At 41.9% G+C, this 24,012-nt stretch overlaps 1 protein-coding gene across 7 annotated transcripts in view; it reads right to left on the bottom strand.

The window, feature by feature from the left end:
• The window catches only part of DCDC1 (doublecortin domain containing 1), a 250,032-nt gene that overhangs the window by 95,753 nt on the left and 130,267 nt on the right, over positions 1 to 24,012 (bottom strand). For all 7 annotated transcript variants that reach the window (XR_014218616.1, XM_082218872.1, XM_082218870.1 and 4 more), the window contains exons 17-19: positions 23,656 to 23,716; positions 20,468 to 20,626; positions 19,987 to 20,138 (exon numbers count right to left, since the gene is read on the bottom strand). Coding sequence is in view for 6 of the 7 variants with exons in the window: in XM_082218872.1 (XP_082074998.1) it covers positions 19,987 to 20,138; positions 20,468 to 20,626; positions 23,656 to 23,716 (372 nt within the window). In the remaining variant the exon portion in view is untranslated. The remainder of the gene's footprint in view (positions 1 to 19,986; positions 20,139 to 20,467; positions 20,627 to 23,655; positions 23,717 to 24,012) is intronic.

The raw sequence follows: 24,012 nt of genomic DNA on the forward strand, positions 1-24,012 counted from the left end.
TCGCAAGAACTCGCAAGACGTTTCGTCTTGCGAAGCAAGCCCATAGGGAAATTCGTCTTGCGGAACGACTCAAAAAACAGAAAACTCTTTCGTCTTGCGCGTTTTTCATCTTGCGAGGCATTCGTCTTGCGAGGTACCACTGTATACACAATGTCACTACCGTTGGCTTTAATGTCCTGGTTCAATTAATAATAAGTATCCAAAGATTTCCAATTCAGTACCTTGGAGGGGAGGAGGGAGCCTCTTCTACAAAATTCATTGCTGATGAGACAAAATAGTTCCACTATAATTCACTTTGAGCTAATTTCAGTCATTGCTAATTCATGCTGAGGTGAAAATTAGTACCAAACAACAAAATGACATGAATTCTTAAAAACACAGGAAACCATGTTTACAGATATCACCTGCGTTCATATTTCCAGTATAAAAAATTCAGCTAGAGAAGCAGAGGCTGGCAAAAAAAGCTTTCTTTCATGTTATATTATTAGGAGCTTACTCCCACTACAATATTTCAGATTATAGAATTAATCAGTGCATGGTTGACTAGTTTCTATAACCCAAATCAACAATGGCTGTACATGTATACGTATTCAGACAGCTTCTTGTTACACCGAATGTCTGTGTGTGTATATAATACTACTATAATATTATTATTCTACTATAATAATTTAAACAAATAATATGCCCCCCTATTATTTCACCTCAACCATTAGGAAGAAATCTTACAGTCATCACTTGAGTGGCAAATATTGGGCAATACCCACTTGAATTTAATATACTATATATTTTGGAAAGGTGTTTGTTTGCAATGCATTTGGACACATCTTAAGATTAGTAACCAGATTTTGTATAATAGTTCCTAAGATCAAGGAATAAAGATGGCATTTTGAATAAAGATGGCAGAGGGAACCTTTCTAAAGTGCACCGATTTTAACCACTAATTTCAAAACTGCACTGATTTGGTAGGTTTCATATTTTATTCTTGAGCAACACTGAGTAGGGGGCTGCTAGTATACCAGATCCTTAATATTTAATCTTATGCATATATCTGTCTTTAAACTATTGTGCTAAACTTGGAATACCAGGTAGAGAGCATGGCTGAATTTGGCATGACAGCAATAAACTAAAAAATATGGCATGACAGAAATAAACTAGAAAGAAAGACATGTAATTATTTATTATATACAGTTCCTAATTATCATATTAATGAGAATCTTCTTCCTGAAGAAAGCTAAATTCTGATATTTTTCTAATGGAGATATATCAGTGTCACAGCTTTCTGTCTGAAAACTGCTAGGAAGTGTTCTGACTACTAAAACATCTGGTCTGATTCACTTTGAAAGTGGATAAATGGGGAAGGAGTCTAGAGCCTATACTGGGTTAAGAAACATCGAACATTGCACTACCTGAATACTTTACAATCTTCATTTGGACTGATTGCTAATACTGTCCTGTCTCTAGGTGTATTATGTGTGGAAGGATGTAAAATCCCAAGAGCACTGAAATAGAAAGGAAACAATCTATAATTCTGTAGAGCCTTTCTCATAGAAAGCATTCTATGTTACCCCAGATATTCCCCTAGAAAGACAAACTATTCAAATGCATTTTCAACAAATCTAAACAGTAGGCTAGATCCAAAGTTTGTGTGAGTGGCACGCAAGATCGGAGCAAGGAAAGACACCATTTTTGCCAATTCTTTCTTCTTTTTGCAGCCCCCTATGCCCCCTGAAATCCTGTTCCCAAGGGTTTGGGGGGTCCTCCAGAACAGCATAGGAACTGGTGCAGGTTGCTTTAGGGGAACTCAAGCTATGTCTTCTCCCCCTTCCTCTGCTGGATTCTCAGTCTCTGGGATACAATGAATGCTCCTGTTTTCAGAAGAAACACTCCGGATCCAATGTTATGTGCTTTTAAATCAGTAATTAATAGCTGGCTACAGGGTAAATAGGGACGCGGGTGGCGCTGTGGGTTAAACCACAGAGCCTAGGACTTGCCGATCAGAAGGTTGGCGGTTTGAATCCCCACGACGGGGTGAGCTCCCATTGCTCGGTCCCTGCACCTGCCAACCTAGCAGTTCAAAAGCACGTCAAAGTGCAAGTAGATAAATAGGTGCTGCTCCGGTGGGAAGGTAAACGGCATTTCCGTGCACTGCTCTGGTTCGCGAGAAGCGGCTTAGTCATGCTGGCCACATGACCCAGAAGCTGGCTCCTTCGGCCAATAAAGCGAGATGAGCGCCGCAACCCCAGAGTCGGCCACGACTGGACCTAATGGGCAGGCAGCGGCGTAGCGTGAGTTGTCAGCACCCGGGGCAACGCAAGTAATTTGCGCCCCCTAACCCGGGGCAAGGCACGTAATTTGCGCCCCCCCTAACCCCTAACCTTCGAGTTGCCGCTGGCGCTGCTGCCCAAACGACGACGCTTGCCCGGAGGAGGAGGGGGGCAGAGAGGCGAGGAAAATGCAATGGCCCAGCAGCTGCAGCAGCACCGGCGGAGGCGGGGCTGTGAGGAGGGGCTGCCTGGCGCGTCCTCCGCGGCGAGCGCTGAGAGCTGCTGCCTGCCGGGCGCCTTCAGCCAGGCGCCGCGAGACATGCGGCTCTGCTACAGCCTGCGCCCGAGGCTCTTCGGCGACTCCGGAGGCAGCGAGCGCGCCCCCCAGAAGTTGCGCCCGGTGTGGCCGGCACCCCTGGCACCCCCCACGCTACGCCACTGTGGGCAGGGGTCCCTTTACCTTTACCTTTACAGGGTAAATATTCACAGTTGGCAAATAATGTTCCAAACACAACAGCAAGACTAACAGTACAGCTAAATGATGTATTGTAGGAAAGAAATCTAACCTATTAGGGAATGATTCAGAAAACCAACAGTGATTTAAAATGTAATTCCTCCAACACAAAGAAACAGCAGCCGTTTTTTATAAAAAATCTGGGACAGTGCGATATGCTCATATTAGCAAGTCTCTCTCTCTCTCTCTCTCTCTCTCTCTTCATATTCCTGCATTGTGGGGGGTTGGACTAGATGACCCTTGTGGTTGGGGTCCCTTCCAACTCTACATTCTATCACACACACACACACACACACACACACACACACACACACTGTTAAGTAAGGATAATAGAAAGAAACACTCCTGATAGGCAAAAGAAGAGGGGACGAATAGTTAAAAGAGTTCTGAACCACAGGTGGTTATATTTACTGATCTAAAACAATTCCCTAAAAGGGTGACTACACAGCAGTTGAGAACATGAAGGGCATGTTTTCTTTAAATGTACCCATTCCTCTTGAATTCTGACATTTGCACAAATCTTGTCATGCCCAGTGACCACGGAAGGCTCACTTCCCCAATTCAGGAAGTGGATTTATTAGATTACTATATTAAAGCACAGAAATGCCAGAGAATTTTTATTTATTTTTTGCCACATTGATTTTACAAATAATATTCACAGACTTTCCCACTTGAGGGGAATCTGACAAAATGAGCCAACCTTCCTGAACACGTTCAATACGTCTTCATAAAGCACACTGGAAAACACAAAATCATCTACATTCTCCCATTATGCTGCTGTCTGAAATAAAACGACAGGAAATATGTTATTGTTGGCTCTCTCTTTTTGCTGGGGTTGGGGTGAGGAAACACATGCATTTTTACAAATACAAGGGCCAGCAAGTCGTGCCTGTGACTCATTTCTCTGACAATTTCAAACTGCTTGTCTTTCATAGGATTTCTTATGGCTATTTACATTTTCACTCAGTGAAAATCAATTACCTTCCTGCAATAAGCCTCATTTACTACCTTTGAGTATAATAGAAACACCATTAGGATGATGACATTACCCAAAAGAAGGGCACCACACAGTTGGTAGACATAAATTAGAACCCTTTCACATATGCATTAGAAATACTGCTGTGACTGAAATATGCATAAAATCCGTATCTATTAGAGCTATTAGTGTGTGGTGGTGATGATTTTGAAGGAGGAGGGGGAGATTGTGATCTACTACTTTGACAAAATTATGTATTTCTCTTCCCCCCCCCTCAGTATGTGCCACTGATGCAATAAGCACAGGCCCCCAGCTGAGCTGCATTTGGAAATGCCACTGAGCATGGTATGCGCGCTTCACTTCCCTTTGCCGAAGCAAGACACTGTCAGGAATAGAGTGCATGTGTGCCGCCAAGCCCGCTCCTCCTTCATCACCCTGACCTCCACTGTTAGCGGATGTCTGCCTCGGTGAAGCCACCGCTCATGTGGAAAACAGCTCACACAGATCAATTCATAGGATTTAGGGACATTTAACTTCCATCAAGCCCACATCATCGTATTGATATTTGAAGACTAACTTATTAGCAGACATTAATGGGACTAACATAAAGGACTAGATATTTACAAGGAAGAGAGAAAGAGACAGAGAGGCAATTTTTTTTTTACTAATCTAGAAATTTCCCCCCTCTGAGATTGCCAAGCTGAGGAAACTGCTCTAAATGTAGTTATTTTTACCTGGGTTCTTATAAGCTTAAGCAAAACAAAATTATAACTCAGTGTGAAAAAGGAGGTTCTGCTTAAAAAACCTTATGCATAAAATGTGTAAAGTATGCTGCTGCTCCCCTCCCACCAACGGATGGATTTGATAGCACAGCAAGCTCCGTATGAATTAAAAAAGTATTAGGACACAGTCTTTTTATGAAAAGGATTTGGATTCTAATCCACCTGTAATATTTATTACAGAGATAATGTTGAATTCATAATTAGAACTGCAAGTTTAGACAATTAATTTCTTATTCCTTGTTAGAGTTAGCAAGTTTGCGAAGCACAGGGTGTGGAAAACAAGGATTTCATTATATGGCAATGCTAAGCTTAATAACATTCAGTCAATCCCATAGAATTTCAGGATGACCGGGGGGGGGGGGGGAATGCAACATTACCTACAAATTAGGCTTTAGATATATTCTATGTGACGTTGATGCCAATGGAAGCTTTTTTAAAAAAGCCTTATTGCCATGTATAGGAAAATTTTGAGGAAGCAGAAGCTGCAGTTAGGAAGGGTTAAATCGCCCCTCCCCATCAGTAACTCCCCACCAAATACCCCCAGAGCAATCATATTTTTAAAAGTTTTCATTGATAAAAAGAGAGTGGGGAGTTGTTAGGAGGGGAGGGAGGGGAGGGGAAAGGAGAAGAAATGGGAAGAAGGGGGACAAAAAGAAATAAGGGGAAGAGGGATTGCTATGTAAATAAATATGTCATTAAGGATGCAATAAAGATAAGCCCCAATATAACTTTCTTCTGAGTAAACTTGAAAGGAATGTGCTACAAATTTATTTATTTTATGAAAACCCTGATGCATGTGACACACATGCTGCAGCCAAACTTCAAAGTTATTGGAAAACACTGCTTCTAAAAATAAAATAAAAACCATGAACTGTCTCCTCATAACTTTTCCCCAGTTTCAAATTAAGAGTTAAGAGCCTCATTAGAAACTATAGAAAGGATTGAGGAAACCATATATGGGAAAGATAGGTAACCTCCTTTGGTGACATAAAACAGCACAGCTTTTACTGGATCATCTTTTAAAACTTACATATATTGAAAAGCTCATCTCCACAGCTACTTTAAAGAACAACAACCCAACATTTCCAGGATTCTAACAATTTTCTTTGTTGCTTCTGGTTTATTTTTCTCTCTTGCACTAACTTTATTAATATTGTTTATGGTTCTAAACAATTACAGTTATTTTGAGTTAAGTAGTATGCATTACTCCAACAGGTTACAAGCGACAAAACTCCCAAGGACGGTAGACACCCAAGCAGGACTTTTGACTCCCTCTCCCACTTTTATTTTTTTTAAAAGCAGCAGCCTCTGAAGTTAAAACCCACACTATTGGGTAAGTCGCACACAATTCTCTGAATTGTCACCACATACTTGGAAAGTTAGACATATGGGATCTGTGGAAAAGGCTGTGGTCATAGATCCTGAAAGTATTAATAGAATGAAAGGTGTTAATTCCAGGGTCAGTGAATAAGTTAAAACTGGCTGGAGGTCACCATGAGGCAGTAGGAGGGGGGAGGCCGGGAGGGATGATTCCATTCTTTAGAGGAAAGCATGAACCAAAATGGCTTTGGTCTGACCTGTTCAGCCCACTTCTTCATCTTTGCATGTTCCCCACTTTCAGGGCCAGCATGCCTTCATTAGTAACATTCTTGCCTCTGGGGCAGAAGGTCATCTGCTGAAGGCCCACACAAGAGTCTAAGCACAAGGTTCAATGCTGACATTGCAACCATGCAGGACTATTAGGGGAAAGCGGTGGGGGGGGGATCCTGTCCTCTTTAGATGAGGCATTAAACTGATATCCCTCCTGGCAAAGTCAAAAAGAATGATTTTAAATGGGAAACAATAAGCTTTGGTGGTGGAATATGTGCTTTACGAAAAATAGCTGACTGGAAAAAAGAAAAGAGTTGAGAATGAATCCTACATTCTGGTAACTGGAACAAAACAGATTATTCTTCTCCTCCTCCTCCCCTATTTCTCTTAACCATCACTAGGGTCAAGAGAACCACCACAAAGTTTAGGAGTTAATGCAATGGTTAAAGACTACTGTTTTGAAATACTTGAATAGATCACAATGCTTTATATGTAAAAATATAGGCAGAGCTAGCCTTACCACTGGCAGAGTGAGGCAGCTGAGGGGCAGTGAGTGGACAGACCTTTATGTGCTGCATAGTCTGCCCTGCCCTGCCTAAACTAGCCTCCTACCCTCAGAAGCAGTAAAGGATGCTGTCCCCTGACAAGTGCCATAGTAAGATTAAACTGCCAGTTTGGTCAGCTTCTGTAGATGGAATGAGAGGATGGAGGAGGCTCAATCTTGTACAGCTCAGGCAGCAAAACATTTGGGGCTGGGCCTGCCTTGGCTCTAATGTTTCTTTTAGCACCTTCATTCCAACTTAGAGAGAACAGGGTTTAAAGTTATGGACTGAGCTATACAAGATGTTTAGCTTTTCTAATTGTGGAATATGTTAAAAATGGACATCAATAACTCATTTTCAACTTTCCTGAAGCTTTGTTGATTGCTGGTGTCAGGGGTTCAGGAGCAGAGGCGCAGGAAAGGGAGGAAACAGAGAGCGAGGGGGAGGAGTCCGAAGGAAAGATGAGTGATGATGACGACCCGAGATCTCCGAGTCTTTCCAGCGAATCGGAAGATTCACAGAAAGGAGCGCCAGTGGCCAGAGCAAGGGGGAAACCTAGGGGGACACCCCAGGAAGAAGGAACCAGAGGGGGTTCAGAGAGCAGTAGTTGGAAATCGGGGCCAGCGTCCCCAGCAGAGCGCAGTGGGGAGGAAGGGCGCCAGGCATCGGGATCCGGCGGCTCGCCGCAGGAGGGAGGGCATGAGTCAGGAGTGGCCACACCTCCATCGGGGAGCGAAGAAACGGTCAAGCGGAAAGTGGAAGGTTGGGGGCGCGCGCCAAGTTCAAATACACAGGAAGGAGGCACAGTAAGCAGCCCGGAAAGGGAGCCAGGTCCTAAAGCCCGCCGCAAGGAGGCAGAAGGGTCCGGGGGGTCAGCGTCGGAAGAGAGTAGGAAGGAGGAGACCCCGGGGGGCAGAGGGACCCAGAGGAGGAAGGAAAGACGTAAGAGGTGGAGCAAGGCTAGGGTATTAAGTTGGTGTACAGGAGGCGGGGAATCAGACGGAGCTTCGTCGGTCTAGCTTCTAAGACGTAGAGCTGCACGCTGCAGTTCGGAAATGGAATCTGTAGCTCAATAAAGACTTTTATAAAGTGAACGCTGGCTAGCGTGATCCTATGTGAGCTGGGATCTGGAAGCAGCTCTGACAGCTGGTATGACATTTCTATGCTTAAACCTGTACCTTTTACTTTTAAAGACAGGGTACAACAGTGAGAATTTTTAATTGAAAAGTGTATGGGTTTTCTAATTGTTTCTGTAATTTCCCCACAATAAAGCTGGGGTAACCAACGTGGTACCCTCCAGATGTTGCTGGACTACAACTCCCATCAACAATAACACCTAATGAAAATTAAGTATTCATGCATATGAGAATCACAGAGTAATTACATCATTAACCCTCTTGGACCCTGCTTTGCAGCAGTTTGGGGGACAAGTCCCTCCAAGAACATCTGAAGAGGAGGACAACCAAGACAATCAAGTGTCTGGAAACCAAGCCTTATGAGGAAATGGTTGAGGGATCTGGGTAGCCTGTAAAAAAGGAGACGGGGAGGAGATATGGTAGCCACCTTCACAAGGAAGATGGAGTAAGCTTGTTTTCCCATACTCTGGAGGGTGCCACATGCCACTTCTGCAACACTGTAGTCACTTCAGGTAGTCTGTAGCCGATTTAAATATTTATATATTTATTTATTTGTTTGTTTGTTTGTGAACTCCTCTCCCTATTCCAAAATCGGGAATATGGATTGTCATATGAACCACCCTTAAAAAGTAAACATGCATGCAGAAGGTGTTAGGTTTAATCCCAGGCTTGGGGTGTCATAGACCATGATTGTGGGCAATACTGAGGTAGATGGACGAGCAGTCTGACTCAGCATAAGGCAGCTTCCTGTGATCTTAAATTTAAAATCCTACTTATATACCTATCCAATAAGAGTTTATTCTCATCAAAGCAATCCACTTCCCCTCACACCCCAAACTGAGAAGAGCTTCTGTCATACCAAACCACAACAAACAGAGAACAACTAAGATGTTATCCATTCCTTCTTGGTCTAAGTGGGGACAAGAACGGTAACGGATCATATTCTAAGCCATCCCACAGCAAATGCGATTTCAACTTCTTGAAGATGCACAGTTAACTCTATATGCCTCCCTATCTCTTTTGCCACCTTTGTACAACTGCCTGGTTAATCACCCCCATTAAGTGATTAGCTTATAAAATAACCCTCCCTGACCCAATATTTGCAACATTAAATCAACTGAGAGCAGTTTATGTTTAAAATGTATTCATATGTAATGGATGGCCTAACACTGAAAAGAAATTTAAGTTGATTATCTATTAAGTGAAGTTGTTCCTGATTGGCCCATTCCAATTATAGTAACTCTCAGGACTAAGGAAACCTTACAGAACTGAATGGGTAAAAGGGGATCCTATCCAGCGATTGCCCCTGGAAGGGGCAGAGCTCCCTCTCAGTTCTACTCCTCATTTCAACATTCCCTCACAAATATGGGGAAAGGAGGATTGTAAAAGTATACCCAATGGAATAGTTATAAATAAGCAGCTCCTATTTCTTCTGAAGCAGCCCTGGGAAATCACACTAACAGTATGCAAACATCGGTCTGCAATCTGAGGAGTACGGAAAACTCATTCTGAGAGAAAAAGCAGAATCACATATCCATACAGGGCATTTGTCCTGGCAGTAAACTCCCTCTAGAAGCGCATGAAGAAAGTGTGTAGAGAAGACTACATGGCATCTCTGGACATGTCTGAGGGAACAGTTCTGAAGGCAGATGAAGAAACAGCTGCAACTCAGAAAGTGTGCCATCAGGAGACCCAAGGGCAGATTGCCTAGGAAGGTGTAGCAGAAAGACACACAACAGCTGTAGCTCTGAGAGCATGTGCCATCCACAAACCCACGGGCATGTTGCTGATAAGAGTACACCAGAAACATGTATGACACAGTTCAAGAGAGTATCTGTGAGGAAGCCGCAGCTTCCATTGGAAGAAAGGCAGAGCAGCCACTGGGTGCCTTGCAAAAAGGGCTGCATGGTTTTAGTGCAAGAGGCTTGAGAGGAAAAAATAGAGATAAACTAAAGTAATGCTATTTCAGAAGCACAAATGCTGACAGAAAGCCTTCAGATGAGGTCTAGGGTGCAAGTTATGTGGAAATGATGGAGAAACTTTGCTTTTCCTACACAAGGGCTGTGGGGAATACTGGATATTTGTCAAATACAGTGGTACCTCTGGTTACAAACTTAATTCGTTCTGGACGTCCATTCTTAACCTGAAACCGTTCTTAGCCTGAGGTACCACTCCAGCTAATGGGGCCTCCCACTGCCACCGCGCCACTGCCACACAATTTCTGTTCTCATCCTGGAGCAAAGTTCTTAACCTGAGGTACTACTTCCGGGTTAGCGGAGTCTGTAACCTGAAGTGTTTGCAACCCGAGGTGTTTATGGAATATACTGAGTGGAATGTTTGATCAGGTTACATGAGGTTCTCTACACTACTTTCCAATGTAAATCATAAGTGAGCATTTCAGATCAATGGTGAGTGCTTTTTTAAAAAATGGGAACTCTATTGTACCTGGTTCTGTACCCCCCACTATGCTGCTAATTTGCATCAAGTTCTGGAGCTGGAGGTGGGGCTACAGAACCAGATACAAAACAATGGATCAGAGGGCAGACCCAATTATCAATTGCATCCCATGACGCATTGTTGTTGTTTAGTCATTTAGTCGTATCTGACTCTTCGTGACCCCATGGACCAGAGCACATCAGGCACTTCTGTCTTCCACTGCCTCCCGCAGTTTGGTCAAACTCATGCTGGTAGCTTCAAGAACACTGTCCAACCATCTCGTCCTCTGTCGTCCCCTTCTCCTTGTGCCCTCCATCTTTCCCAACATCAGGGTCCTTTCCAGGGAGTCTTCTCTTCTCATGAGGTAGCCAAAGTATTGGAACCTCAGCTTCAGGATCTGTCCTTCCAGTGAGCACTCAGGGCTGATTTCATTCAGAATGGATAGGTCTGATCTTCTTGCAGTTCATGGGACTCTCAAGAGTCTCCTCCAGCACCATAATTCAAAAGCATCAATTCTTTGGTGATCAGCCTTCTTTATGGTCCAGCTCTCACTTCCATACATCACTACTGGGAAAACCATAGCTTTAACTATATGAACCATAGTCGGCAAGGTGATGTCTCTGCTTTTTAAGCTGCTGTCTAGGTTTGTCATCGCTTTTCTCCCAAGAAGTAGGCATCTTTTAATTTCATGACTGCTGTCGCCATCTGCTGTGATCATGGAGCCCAAGAAAGTAAAATCTCTTTCTGCCTCCATTTCTTCCCCTTCTATTTGCCAGGAGGTGATGGGACCAGTGGCCATGATCTTAGTTTCAGACCATATTTTGCACTCTCCTCTTTCACCCTCATTAAAAGGTTCTTTAATTCCTCCTCACTTTCTGCCATCAAAGTTGTGTCACCTGCATATCTGAAGTTGTTGATATTTCTTCCGGCAATCTTAATTCATCCAGCCTTTCGCATGATGAATTCTGCATATAAGTTAAATAAGCAGGGAGACAATATACAGCCTTGTCGTACTCCTTTCCCAATTTTGAACCAATCAGTTGTTCCATATCCAGCTCTAACTGTAGCTTCTAGTCCCACATAGAGATTTCTCAGGAGACAGATCAGGCACTCCCATTTCTTTAAGAACTTGCCATAGTTTGCTGTGGTTGACACAGTCAAAGGCTTTTGCGTAGTCAAGGAAGCAGAAGCAGATGTTTTTCTGGAACTCTCTAGCCCATGACTCATACCCTAGGTACAAATCTACAAGTACAAATGTACACCTCTGTTTGCTACAGATAGGGATTCTAACATGGTTTCTAAAAGTAGCCCTCACACTTGTGCAAAAACGTGCTCAACGGTAATTAATCAATACTCATATTTTACAGGTGAGGAACACTGAGCATGAAGGGGAAGTAAGTAACTGGCTTTAGGCTACCCATGGCAGATAATGCCTTTTACTTGCAATTTTACTTGCTGCATTGGGCAGAGGAGACCTTCTGATTTACTGCAAACCAGAGAGCAACTAGCAGATCCCAATATATCTTATGCCCACCCCCTGGTATAAAGGACAGTTTCCAGGCCACATGCAAACAGACACACATAACTCACAAATAAAAAGAACACAGGGGCATCCAGCCCAAAGGAGTAAACACAATGCCACCTTAAGTTCCGTAGGAGCCACGAGTCATGATCTTGCAGAATTTTCAGGCATACATATTTGTTTTTTAAAATATACATATATTATTTTCTCAAATACGCTTAGATTTATTTGTGTCATATATTTATCATACTTGTCTCTTCCTTGTGGGGCGGAGGGCGCTGCACACAAACCTGTACTGCTTTTGCTTTGCTGATAAATCCCCATGTCTTTACATCTCATTCACAAGCTTTCAGTAGATACCTTTCTCTTTAAACACATTTCTCAAAGCCTCCCTCAATGTTTAAAGATACTGTGAAAACATCCGAGTAGGTCACTTGCACAGCACTATTGTAATCGCAGTGACAAGAATGGGATTTCCCATCCGCATTGTAATGAAACGGGGGCAGACCTGCTGAAGAGATGACAGCCACTCTCCAGGATGCAATCCTGTTTGTGGGGGCTTAAGTCAGATAAGATGTGCACCGCAGAACGAGACAGAGGAAGGACAGGAAATGAAAAGCATCTACATTTACAAAGAGGCGTAAGCACTGTGAAATGACAGGGGAGTCTTGTGGAGTCAGATACCTGCTTTTTTCTTCAGGATTCTTTCCTTTGGGGTAGAATGTTATGGTTAGATGAATGTATCCACCTGGCAGTGCAGCCTCCACACACACAAAAAGACTATAAACTAAGGCTAGAAAGAAAAGAGAAAACCTTGCATAAACTCATAAATGCACAGTAATGGCTGACCATGTGGCTCTATCCCATCACAGTGGGGGAAGGGCATCTGACTACATAGGGCCTTTTTTGACCACCAGAGGCAACTTGTTAAATACAAGCATGGTACATATTGAATGTGATGATTAATTTCTTACATAGGCTCACGGCAGACATAATGGCTTAGTTCAGATGTTGCTGCCAAACCATGGTGCAGTTGCCAGATACATGCAATGCACCTTCTTCATATCGCCTCTCCCCCTCTGCTTCAGCAACAATTCCCCCTTCTACTGCCTGACATACAGTCACCATAGTCACCATACACATACAGTCACCATAGCGCCTAGGACTTGCCGAGCGCATGGTCGGCGGTTCGAATCCCCGCGGTGGGGTGCGCTCCCATCGTTCGGTCCCATTGCCTGCCAACCTAGCAGTTCAAAAGCACATCAAGTGCAAGTAGATAAATAGGGACTGCTTACCAGCGGGAAGGTAAACAGTGTTCTGTGTGCTGCGCTGGCTCGCCAGATGCAGCTTGTCACGCTGGCCACGTGACCCGGAAGTGTCTGCGGACAGCGCTGGCTCCCGGCCTATAGAGTGAGATGAGCGCACAACCCTAGAGTCTGGCAAGACTGGCCCGAACGGGCAGGGGTACCTTTACCTTACTGCCTGACATACAGTCACCATAGTTTGCTCCGCCACCTGAGTCAGGCAAATTATGGTTACCACTAGCCACAGTTCACGTCTGTACCAGAATCAGACATTTATGATTAGCACTTAACTCATTGCATTTATGCTATATAGTTAGAACTGAAAAAGGAAAGGATTATGCCAATAAACACTGAATGAATGAATGAATGAATGAATGAATGGGTGGATGAAAAAGGAAAGGGTGGGGAATCTGAATGGGGGAGAGGAAAGGGGAACACACAACCTCAAGGGAAAGGAGGAGAGGTGGAAAGGCATACAGTCCTGAGGAACTCCCAATTTTTAACCATGGTTAAGAGATTGAGGGAGAATGGGTTGCATTCAATATAGTGCTACGGCAAACATTCTACCAGTGCAAGCATTTTTCCTTGCACCACAGAACACTCTCCCCATCTCCTCTCCCTGCACCCCCCTAAATCTGTTCCTGGGTTTCCCTGCAACCCTCTTGAGCAGATTTGGGGAGGGCAAGGGGTGCACACATAGAGGTGGGGAGGGGGCATCCCATTGCACTAGTGCACCTCCTCTCCCACCATGGTCCTGATTCAGAACTCGGGGGTCATGCCACCTATTTGCATTGCAGAAAAACAACTACGTTCAGGACATCAGTGGACGCTTTCCTCCTCAAATACAAATAACACCCTTGAGCATGACTAATCCAGATTGGGATTCAAGTTACTCGTTTTAAAAAGCCTATCACACAATTACTTTGTAAATGGTGTCTCAGCTAGTTTGGCCCTCAGTCACTGATATAAGAGGGGTTATAAAACTTTCATAAAATTGCCATCTTTGAAAATGGATCATAATTTATTGTTCACATTGGTTGCTTTTTCTACTTATTTAAATTAGCATTTCCAATAACCTTCTTAAACTGTCATGAAATGCACTGCCCCAAATATCCAAGTTTGCAGAACAAAAATAATCATTTGTATATCATTTCTTTCATAGTAGCTCCAGATTTATTTTACTCAGTTCAGAAAGAAAAATCATTTGTTTTGCTTGAGAATGAATTATCATCAAGGAAGAGAAATTAAGATTGTTTCCAACTGTAAAAAATGGTGTTTCACTGAGCACATATGTGCACGAGGAACACTGCATAGAAAGTGGGGCATTTCTTTTTCTTTGCTGTGAGAGAATCTGCTTTTCAAAGTCAGGAGAGTTTTAAAAGCATTTTTCACACATGGAGGTAGAGGAATGGAGGCAAAGATAATGGTGCGGAGAAGGGAAAACAAGAAGCCCACTGTGAACATTTAATTTCCCCTCACGTATCTCTGGCTCATAAGCATTAAGTTTAAATAAGAATAAAAAAGGCAATCCTGGTCTAAACCATGAAAGGAAAACAGGCATATATGCAGTAATAATAATTATTACTACAATTGTTTACATAGGACTACTGTGACAGTAGTAGTAGCAATACTAATAGTAGTACTATAGTAGTTTTTAAATTATTAAAATGTTGATGTAAAAATTAATCATTTAAAATTGAGACGGTCTAAAGCCAAAATTATTACGTAGACAAGTTTTGAGACAAACACTTTTTAGAGTTAATGCAGAGTGTGGAAGTATGACCAAACGGATTGCAAAACTAACTGTGGCAGGATCCTAACTTCCCTCAAAATATCCAAAAAGGCTTAATACATCAATATGATTTGTACTTTATAATTAAATAAATGCCAAGTAAATCATTAAAAGAAATGTCAAGACCATCATTGGCAGCTGTTTTCCCTGCTAAAACAGGAGGGAAGTAGAGGAGCAGGGCAGCGAGCAAACCCCACAGCGGTCTGCAAAGTCACTAGTGGGAAAACAACAAAGGCCTTTCCATGCAACTAACACAGATGTGCCCATAGCCAAACTGTCAGAAGCAGTTAAGATGACAGCTACTCACAGTTCATTATTTCCTTCTCACAGGTCACTGGGTGACAAGCTGGGTCACCATGCTTTGTTGGCTGCTACAGTTCTCCCCCCCAAACAACTTCTATTCAATTTAAATAAAGGTAAGTTGCTCAATTTAATATAAGAATGCAAACAACCACAACCTCACACTGGCAGGTGAAAAACATGAAACACAGCATCTATATTACTTCTGCACCACGTTGAGTTAGGTTTGTATTGCTGTATCTAAAAAGAACAGAAAAAATGAATTTAAATTATCTAGCTCAAACAGAGAGCTGAGTAATTTTGTCAAGATTCAACTAAAGCATGTAATGAAAGCTAATTTGTCCCCAATTCAAAGCTTTAACCTTTAGAACATTTATATGGCAGATAAATCATGAGGAAAAGCTTGAGTTTTCAGTGAAAAGATTCACTCCATCATAATTTTCCCACAAAGTACAATGTGGGGGTTAAGTATACTGAAAAATTGATTCATGAAAACAGAAAACCCAAGGTGTTATGTTTTAAGAAATTAAAAAATAAAAAATAAAAGGGGAAAAAACAAATTCTTAAATTCTTCACTGCAAAAAAAAAAGGATGGGAAATAAAAGTGCTTTTAGTTATATCTATATAAACTAAATATTTCACCTGTGATTTATAGGAATTTTTTTTCTATTGGAAAAGGGTAGATGGCCAATGTTATATAGATAAAGACAAAACCCTGTTAATATTTTTTGCTATTGATGGCAATGAAAGATAAAGTATAACATTTTAAATTAAATCTTCTGGATTTCCCCCCAATAAATACCTGATATGGAACTACTGATTTAGGCGGAAGGGCCAAATTGTAAGGAAGCAAGTGGTCCCATAAAAGTCATAGGGACTATTCATATACCTAAAATTATATAGGGCAATGCATTTTGCTGTGCTTTTAATGTGGATTTCTGCATGCAGGTACAAGCAGGATAAATGTACACTTGGCAGATATAAGTATGTGTAGGTGCAGTAGTAGATGAAGGCTTGGGTGCAGAGTTATGTGAGTGAAGTTTGATTCGTGCAATGGGGCTTCTACCCCTCCTTATTGTATCCCATTGCACCCTGGAAAGCTGCTCCTGAGAGTTGGAGGAATTTTTGGAATAGTGTGGAGTGTGGCATTGGGCGGGGGCCCATGTGTATGGCAGCTTTGCTCCCTTAAGATGCCTCTACTCAATTTATATTGATCCTCCCCTCTCCCTACAGACTCCTATGAAATATCCCATGACATTCCGGGCTGGTGTGTGTGGCTCCCAAGAGCGTATTTTCCAGTGCACAGTGACAGCAGTGGGAAGGACGGAGTGAGAAAGCCCGACTGTTCTACTTGCACCACCCTGGATGCAAGCCATAGGTTTACACTGACAAGGATGTCTCACTTGACTCATGCACGATCTTTGCTCTACCTTGGAGTCATTCTATAAAGCCACCCACCATAAAAGTATCCATTTACTGCCAACAGTTCACTTTCAATGCATTATTCCATATGACCAACATCCCCCACCTTCTGCCCATTGGATTTTGGGAAGAACTGACCTGAATGGCAGAAGTGCCTATCACGAGGGAAAAAATAATCTGCCATACTAATTATTTTGTTTTGGAACAGACAAATCAATCGAATGTGAGACTTTGAGTGCCACTTTGTATTGCAAAGTCTTCATAATAACAGTATCAATTTGTATTACATGAAATATCTTTCATTTACACACACCATTCTTCGGCGTGTGCATCTATGCACTCCACAAATCTTGGTGAATCATTCAATATTGTGCATGTATAATGTGAACTGGGAAATCAGGAGTGGTTCCCAGTATAATGACCTGCTTCTTCTCAGCCTCTTCCATCTTATTTTTAGATTACCCCTGTGCCCCTTAATCAGTGGTGCCCATTGGGACTGACAGGGCAGAATGCAGTGAGACCAACAGTAGGTGGAACAAGAGCCAATGACAGGCAAACAAATTCATGTTTTACCTACGTCCTGCTCCTTGCTGAGCAGAGCAACACAAAGATCGGCACAAACTGGCCCTGCAGTTTTAAAAAAATCATTCCTGAGGTTAACTTTCTTGATACAGCAAGGAAAGTGGCTTTTTCATAGACTCGTAAAATCACAGAATTGTAGAGTTGGAAGGGACCATGCTGGTCAGCTAGTCCCTGTAATGCAGGAATCTTTTGCCCAATGTGGGGTTCGAACCCACAGCCCTGATATTAAGAGTCTCAGGCTCTAGTGATTGAGCTCTCTCAGGTCAGTCCAGAGTTTGTTCAGCTCAAGACTTAAGTCTACTAGGAAGCAGAACACATATTTTTTGGGATGCTTATACTATTGTGGGAAGTTTATCTTCCATATAACAGAGGCATTAAGGCAAAGTCCACCCTGTTTGAAAATAACAACAGTGGCCACTATTGGATCATGCATTTGGAAGGGTATACGGAGACTCTCACAAATGTCCACTCTACCGTTAGCTAAATAATGAATTGTCTCATGCTTGGATTCCTTCTGTGAGATTGCTGTATCATTATGCACTGAAGAAAGGGGAATGACTTTCTTCCTTTCCTGAGTACAACTAACAAGGGTCAAATGTTCTTGAGAACCAATAATCCAGCTCTAGTGACTTCTAGATTTTCAGGCAAGGAACTCTCAGGGAATTTGTGGACCTGGGTGGGGGGAAAGTGCCAACCAGAATCAGCTAATTCTCTGACCAGGGACATTTGAGAAGATGTTATTGGTTGTTATATTTCTCCCAGAACCCTGTAAGCCTGGTGTTAGTTTCTCAACCACTGTCTCACCTAGGTTTTGAGCTGCTTAGAGCCCCTTCTTCTTTCCTCACATGTGTCTATCATATGCATAAGATGTTTTGGAATCTCAACACAACCAGAACTGTATGCCTTACTTCACAGGTTTGGACGGCATGTTGCTGCCTCATTGGACACCTTCCCGTGAATGGCATTAATTGTTCATCAATTGTAGGATTCACGCGGCATGAAACATTGCAGGAGAGTGTTAGTAAACATATCCCACAGGTCACACAAAGGGACAAGCTTGTCTCTCACACAGGTAGTTTAGTGTTGAAGCTGATAATCAAATCTACGGATTTCATTGATTCTTGTGAAGGAAGCCAGTGACATATTGCCCTGGAAGTGTTGAGGGCAACCCTAAATGGCACATTTTGTGAAGATCTTTATGTGAACAGAGAATAGTGGTCAACTAAAGGCCTTTAACTGAGAGTTATCATTAAGTCTGGCCACCTGCTGGTGTGAGGGTGCTGGTTGCTTGCAAATATCTGCAAATGCAGTTGGGTTCTCAGTGACACCCAACCCACAATAGGTATTAGTAAATTTTGTGCAGAATACTGAATAATTTGTTTCCCTGGATCATAAGGAATGTTGTAAATGGGGGAAATGTTTAAAGATTTAGGTTTGAAAGATTTTTAGAAACCTGTGAGTACTATTTGTGAGGATATAATTAAAGTCAGTGAATTTTATACAGTGGTGCCTCGCAAGACGAAATTAATCCGTTTCGCGAGTCTCTTCGTCTTGCGGTTTTTTCGTCTTGCGAAGCACGGCTATTAGCGGCTTAGCGGCTATTAATGGCTTAGCGGCTTTAAGAAAAAGGAAACAAACTCGCAAGAACTCGCAAGACGTTTCGTCTTGTGAAGCAAGCCCATAGGGAAATTCGTCTTGCGGAACGACTCAAAAAACGGAAAACTCTTTCGTCTTGCGCGTTTTTCGTCTTGCGAGGCATTCGTCTTGTGAGGTACCACTGTATTATGAAACTATAGAAAACATTGCTCTTTCATCCTCTATGCTCTTATGGTCAGAACAGATATTGGTTATGAGCCCCGCCCCCCAATGTTTTCAAAGAATCTTGTTACTCCCAGGCGCTCATTCAAGAATTTGATCTTTCTACCATACACTTTTTTCTTTTTCTTTTTTTGCAATCTGTCAATTCTGAAATGTCACTACAGAAGGTGCATGGTGGTAGTCATAGAAGAGGTACTCTATGCCTATTATGTCACCAATATTCAGAATCCCTGGGGTTGTTTCATCAACTCAATGCAGAAAGTTGCACCATGCTGCATCATCTGACCAGAACGTTGCAACATAATGGAATGCCCACTCAGAATACCATTCCACATTTCATGTTCAAATCCTAAGCAGCCGGGAAAGATGGAAAAATTGCCAAAATCCAAGACTGAAATTTGATAGATGCCTTTATGACCAATCTCTGTTTGAACATAGAACACTCTCAACAGAGGGAATTAATATATAAAATATATTTCAATATTATGCAAAACATCTCATATTCATGCAAACTGCTTTGTGAGTTCTAGAGCCTAAGTACATCCAGTGAGTTTATTGCCATATAACACCCAATGCAGAAAAAGTGGAGGGGTATATGTAATATTGCTTATTAGTTTTGAATTTTAATATTGTTGTTTTACCTTTGTATCATATTATAGGTAAAAATATATCAAATGCATAAATGATGTACTCATATAAAATTAACTTCAGTAGAACAAAGCATGTAACCAAATTATACACTTTACTCTTCTATGCATAATAAGTTAACAATAATTACCTCAGTGATCCTCTTCCATCATGTACACATCAATCTTTTTCTTTTTTTAAAAAAACCTGCATAAATGTCACCCCTTTCCATTAGTTTTGGTCAAAACTCCATGTCTGCTTGCAAGCCAGAGGGCTTCTGAGATATTTCAATAATATCCAGGAAATCAATCTTACATGAAACTGAAGGAAAACATCTAATGTCATTGAACAATAAATATCAGTTCTGTCAGTGGCTTACCTTTGAGCTGAGGCCTTAGGATGTTTCTCTTCCAGTTTCCTCACCAGTGCCACTGTCAGCTGCCTATTCCCCCCCGAGGGACCTTCAGGCCTTAAGTGGGCGTCCAAAGGTCCTGAAAGTTGCTTCTCATTGCAGACATCATTTTGCAGGACCTATTAAATTATGAACAAACATACAATGAATATATGTTGTGCTCCATACAAATATTTACTTTGGATAAGCATATTTTGGCAGGTACATTTTAACAAGTAATGTTATCCCATGGGGAAAGGAGCTATTGGGGGGGAAATGTGTTTGTGTGTGATTGTATGTTGCGCTTCTATTTCTCAAACATGTGTATGTAATTAATATTCAAGTTAAACTCTCTCTCTCTCTTTACAGATACAGAAATGGTTTGACTTGGAATATTGATATTAAACTGTGAAGGGCAACAGCATTTCCTTTCAAAATGTTTTTCCTTAAAAAAAAATACTGCTCTGACCTGCCTCTGGCTTGATACAGTGACCTCTTCTGCTGCATTGCTATCTGTCTCTCGATGAACTGGAGACTGGGCCCCATGGTGTGTGCAGTATTCCGTCTGGGTCACCTCCTCTCTTACATTTAGCTCCTCTAGGTAGGTCAGGACAAACTCAGGGTAAGCCTGTAGGAAAGGACAAAGGCAGAGTAGTAACACATACCAGGATGCAATCAGTAGAAAGACAAGCATCTACAGTTTAGCACAGGGAATTATGGGAGGAAAAGTTGCTGGTGCTAGGCAATGACATTAAAAGATATGTTGCATCTACACAATTTTGTTTAAAACTTCCATCCATTTGACTAATGCAAAACTTCAACTCTATACAGAATGTAGAAAATAATTATACAGACTGTAACATGTAAGTATTAAAAAAATCACTAAGACCCTTCTAGATGTTTGCCGCAGTTGTTGTTGCTTTAATTGATATTATACATGGGCGCAACATGGCCTATATCCTCCTCTAACCAAACTTTCCTTTCTGATCAATATATTATTCCATCACTGTAGTTTCTGCTCAATCCATGCATATATATATACTTAGTGCAGAATTCTACTATTCACTTTCCTTTCCCACTTCCAATCATTTTTTCTAGTTTTTTCTTTGTCTCCCTTCCACTTTCCATTTCCCTGCTTAAAGCCCTCCTTAAACATGACATTAGATTTCTTTGGATCAGCATCATGGAGTGCCATTCATTGTTAAGGGTCAACTTAGCTCACAACTGGCATTTTCATGAAGGCCTTTTATAAAACTTCTCAAAATATGTGCCAATGGATGGCTACTGGATAGGGTGGAACCCTCACTATGCCTGCAGAATATGAGTCATGTCTCTGTGATGATATGAATGTTACCACATGCCTAGATTAGTGTAGTTGCTCTGCTGACAAAGGATCCACTGGCATAAGGTAGAAAACAAGCATTCTTCTCATTGAGGCACTGAATAATGTGATTGGCTGTTCACTGCAACTTTGCTTTCCCTTGAAGCAGCACTAAAGCACTCTCCATTTTTAAAATTGAGAGAGATGTTGAAATTCTCCTGTTTCATCTTATTAGTAAGCAACACTGCCCCCACTGAAAGTCACTACAAATACTAAAGTTTTCACTGACCCCCAAAATGAGGCAAGCCTTTGCTTACACACTTTTTGCCCTCAAAACCCATTCCACCGCCAATAAATCATTTGGTCCAGTTTTGGTGCAAATGACCCATATGTTCCTTTTTTGTTGCTGGGGCTGAACCGAGGAATCTTTTTCGCCATACCCTGGCCCCACCTGGGTTAAGGATTAGCAGCCCAACATGACGTATGTTAATATCAGGGATTATATGAAAATAGGGGCTCTCTAAAATACAGTGGCCTAGGCTGCATTGCAGAGTTCTTATGCTTACAGAGTGCATATTACATCTATAATTTCCTTTCAAACTTTGTTATTTTCTTTAAGCCTTTAATCAGAATAGATGAGATCCTGAAGTCATTTTTCTATGAAATAGTGCTTTATCTAATGAGCAATAGAATATTTGGTACACTGTAAAGGAAATAAATGAAGACTTTCCGAATTTCAAAACTAGGGCATTCTGAATATATACTGTTACACTGGTATTGCCCATTGTTTAAAGACAACTTTCTGGTCTCTGTACCAGACGCAGGGCTGAAGTCTATGGGATTAAGGGGCTGAGCCTGGTATGAAAGGGATGGCACTGTTGTGCTTTGCACTGAAGTGTTGGAAAATGTCAGGGAACTGCCATCGGAGCTAGAGGTGGAGGGAACGCTCCAGAGGGATGCCGGAGAGGGTCCCAGTAGGGAGAGAGGCAGCCCATCTGCTGAGGAAGGAAATCAGCGTAACACCAGTGGAGAAGGGGGGCAGATGGGGAAATCGGAGAGGAGGCTCCAAGACTCCTCGCCGGAGACCAGCAGAGAGAGTACGGGTACTCCGCTGCCCACACCCTCCCTGCGCAGAAGACTTCCGCGCAGGGAGAGTAGGAGGAGACTTGGCGTCAAACAGCTTTTATGCTGGAAAAGGTTCAAGAAACGCCCACTGACGGATTCTGCCAGTGACTGAGGCAGTCACGATGCTGGAGGCTGTTCAGTCAGAAAGGGTTTAACCAGGTAACCTCGCCAGCAGTGGCGGCAACTTACGCACGAGCAACCCCTAAACCCATTACAGAAAAGTACAGGTGCAAAAGGCAAGTTGTCCATCTTAGATATGCAACTACAGCATGCACCGCCAAATAACACTATCTACACAAAGCAGGCCAGCACAGCTAAACCTAAGCACAGTAATGACTACACCTTTGATACATGTGCAAAACAAGAACTAAAAGTGCATTCTGAGCAAAGTCTCAAGCAAGTGAGACCAGCTACAGACTACACATCAAGTCAATTGTATTACACACATATATTAAGGTAGGCATATTAAGTAATTAGGCACTTTGAAAACATTCTAGAAAGCATTTCACCACTATACAGATGACAAACCCCAAGGCTGAAACTAGTTCCAAAGACAATCAATGAATTCATGGCACAATACTCAAAACAAAGCAAATCACTCAAGAAAATGTACCAATTTGTCCACAAACTGGATGTCAAGTTATATACAGCTGTAGCCAATGTCCCAAGAGCCGAAGTTTGGTCAGGCTTTCTTGCATCACCTTTCCTGCTGTGTTCCCAAGCTCCACACCCACCCACAGCATTTTATGAGGGCTGCAGTGACATGGAGAATTGCTGAGAGTAGGGTAGAAACAGATTAAGCAAGTAGGAGTATTTCAGTTTAGGAATACTGATTTCTGGCCAAGATCAGTGCTGCACCATTTGAGGTTAGACTAAAGCTGAACTTTGATACACCTATAAATCAAACCACAAATTAATAAGTACAATAAAATCAGCATGTCAATGAATAGTACTGATTAGAAAAACGGGAAAAGAAAAATGCAAAGCTCACAGCAGTCAGAAGTTTAAGGAAAATATTATCATAAAATGCTTTTATGGTATTCTTAGAGAGAAATCAAGCAATGCAACAATACAAAAGGGAGAAAACATTTATATTGTTCATGTAGGAGGCCATATTTAACCGTTCATTCATATATGCCTTAATGGTCTCCATGTAGGAGTCTGAAGATTGAGAATAATTTTTAAAAAAAATGCTTATATATCTCACACACCTTAGGATGGATACAACCATCATTTCCAAACTCCCAGTGTTGATATATATTGTTTTTGTCTCTGTAAGAGAAATATTTCTTAAGTTAACCATCATCAAAAGCATACAGCATTTTCTATTTACAGCACAACTTACAGCAGAATTCTATGCATGATTTGCCTGGAAATAAATCCCACTACACTCAGTGAGGCTTACTCCCAGAAAACTGTGCACAGATTATAGGTTTATAACATATTAACTCAAAAGTTAGTTCCACTGAGTTCAATGATCCTTATTTCCAGGCAGGTTGGTACAGGATTGCAACTTTAGATATCATAACTACATTTAATAAATAATTCCACTTTGGAAATCTCTGTTA

Source organism: Podarcis vaucheri (assembly GCF_965113315.1).
Source record: "Podarcis vaucheri genome assembly, chromosome: 1".
Classification (NCBI taxonomy): domain Eukaryota; kingdom Metazoa; phylum Chordata; class Lepidosauria; order Squamata; family Lacertidae; genus Podarcis; species Podarcis vaucheri.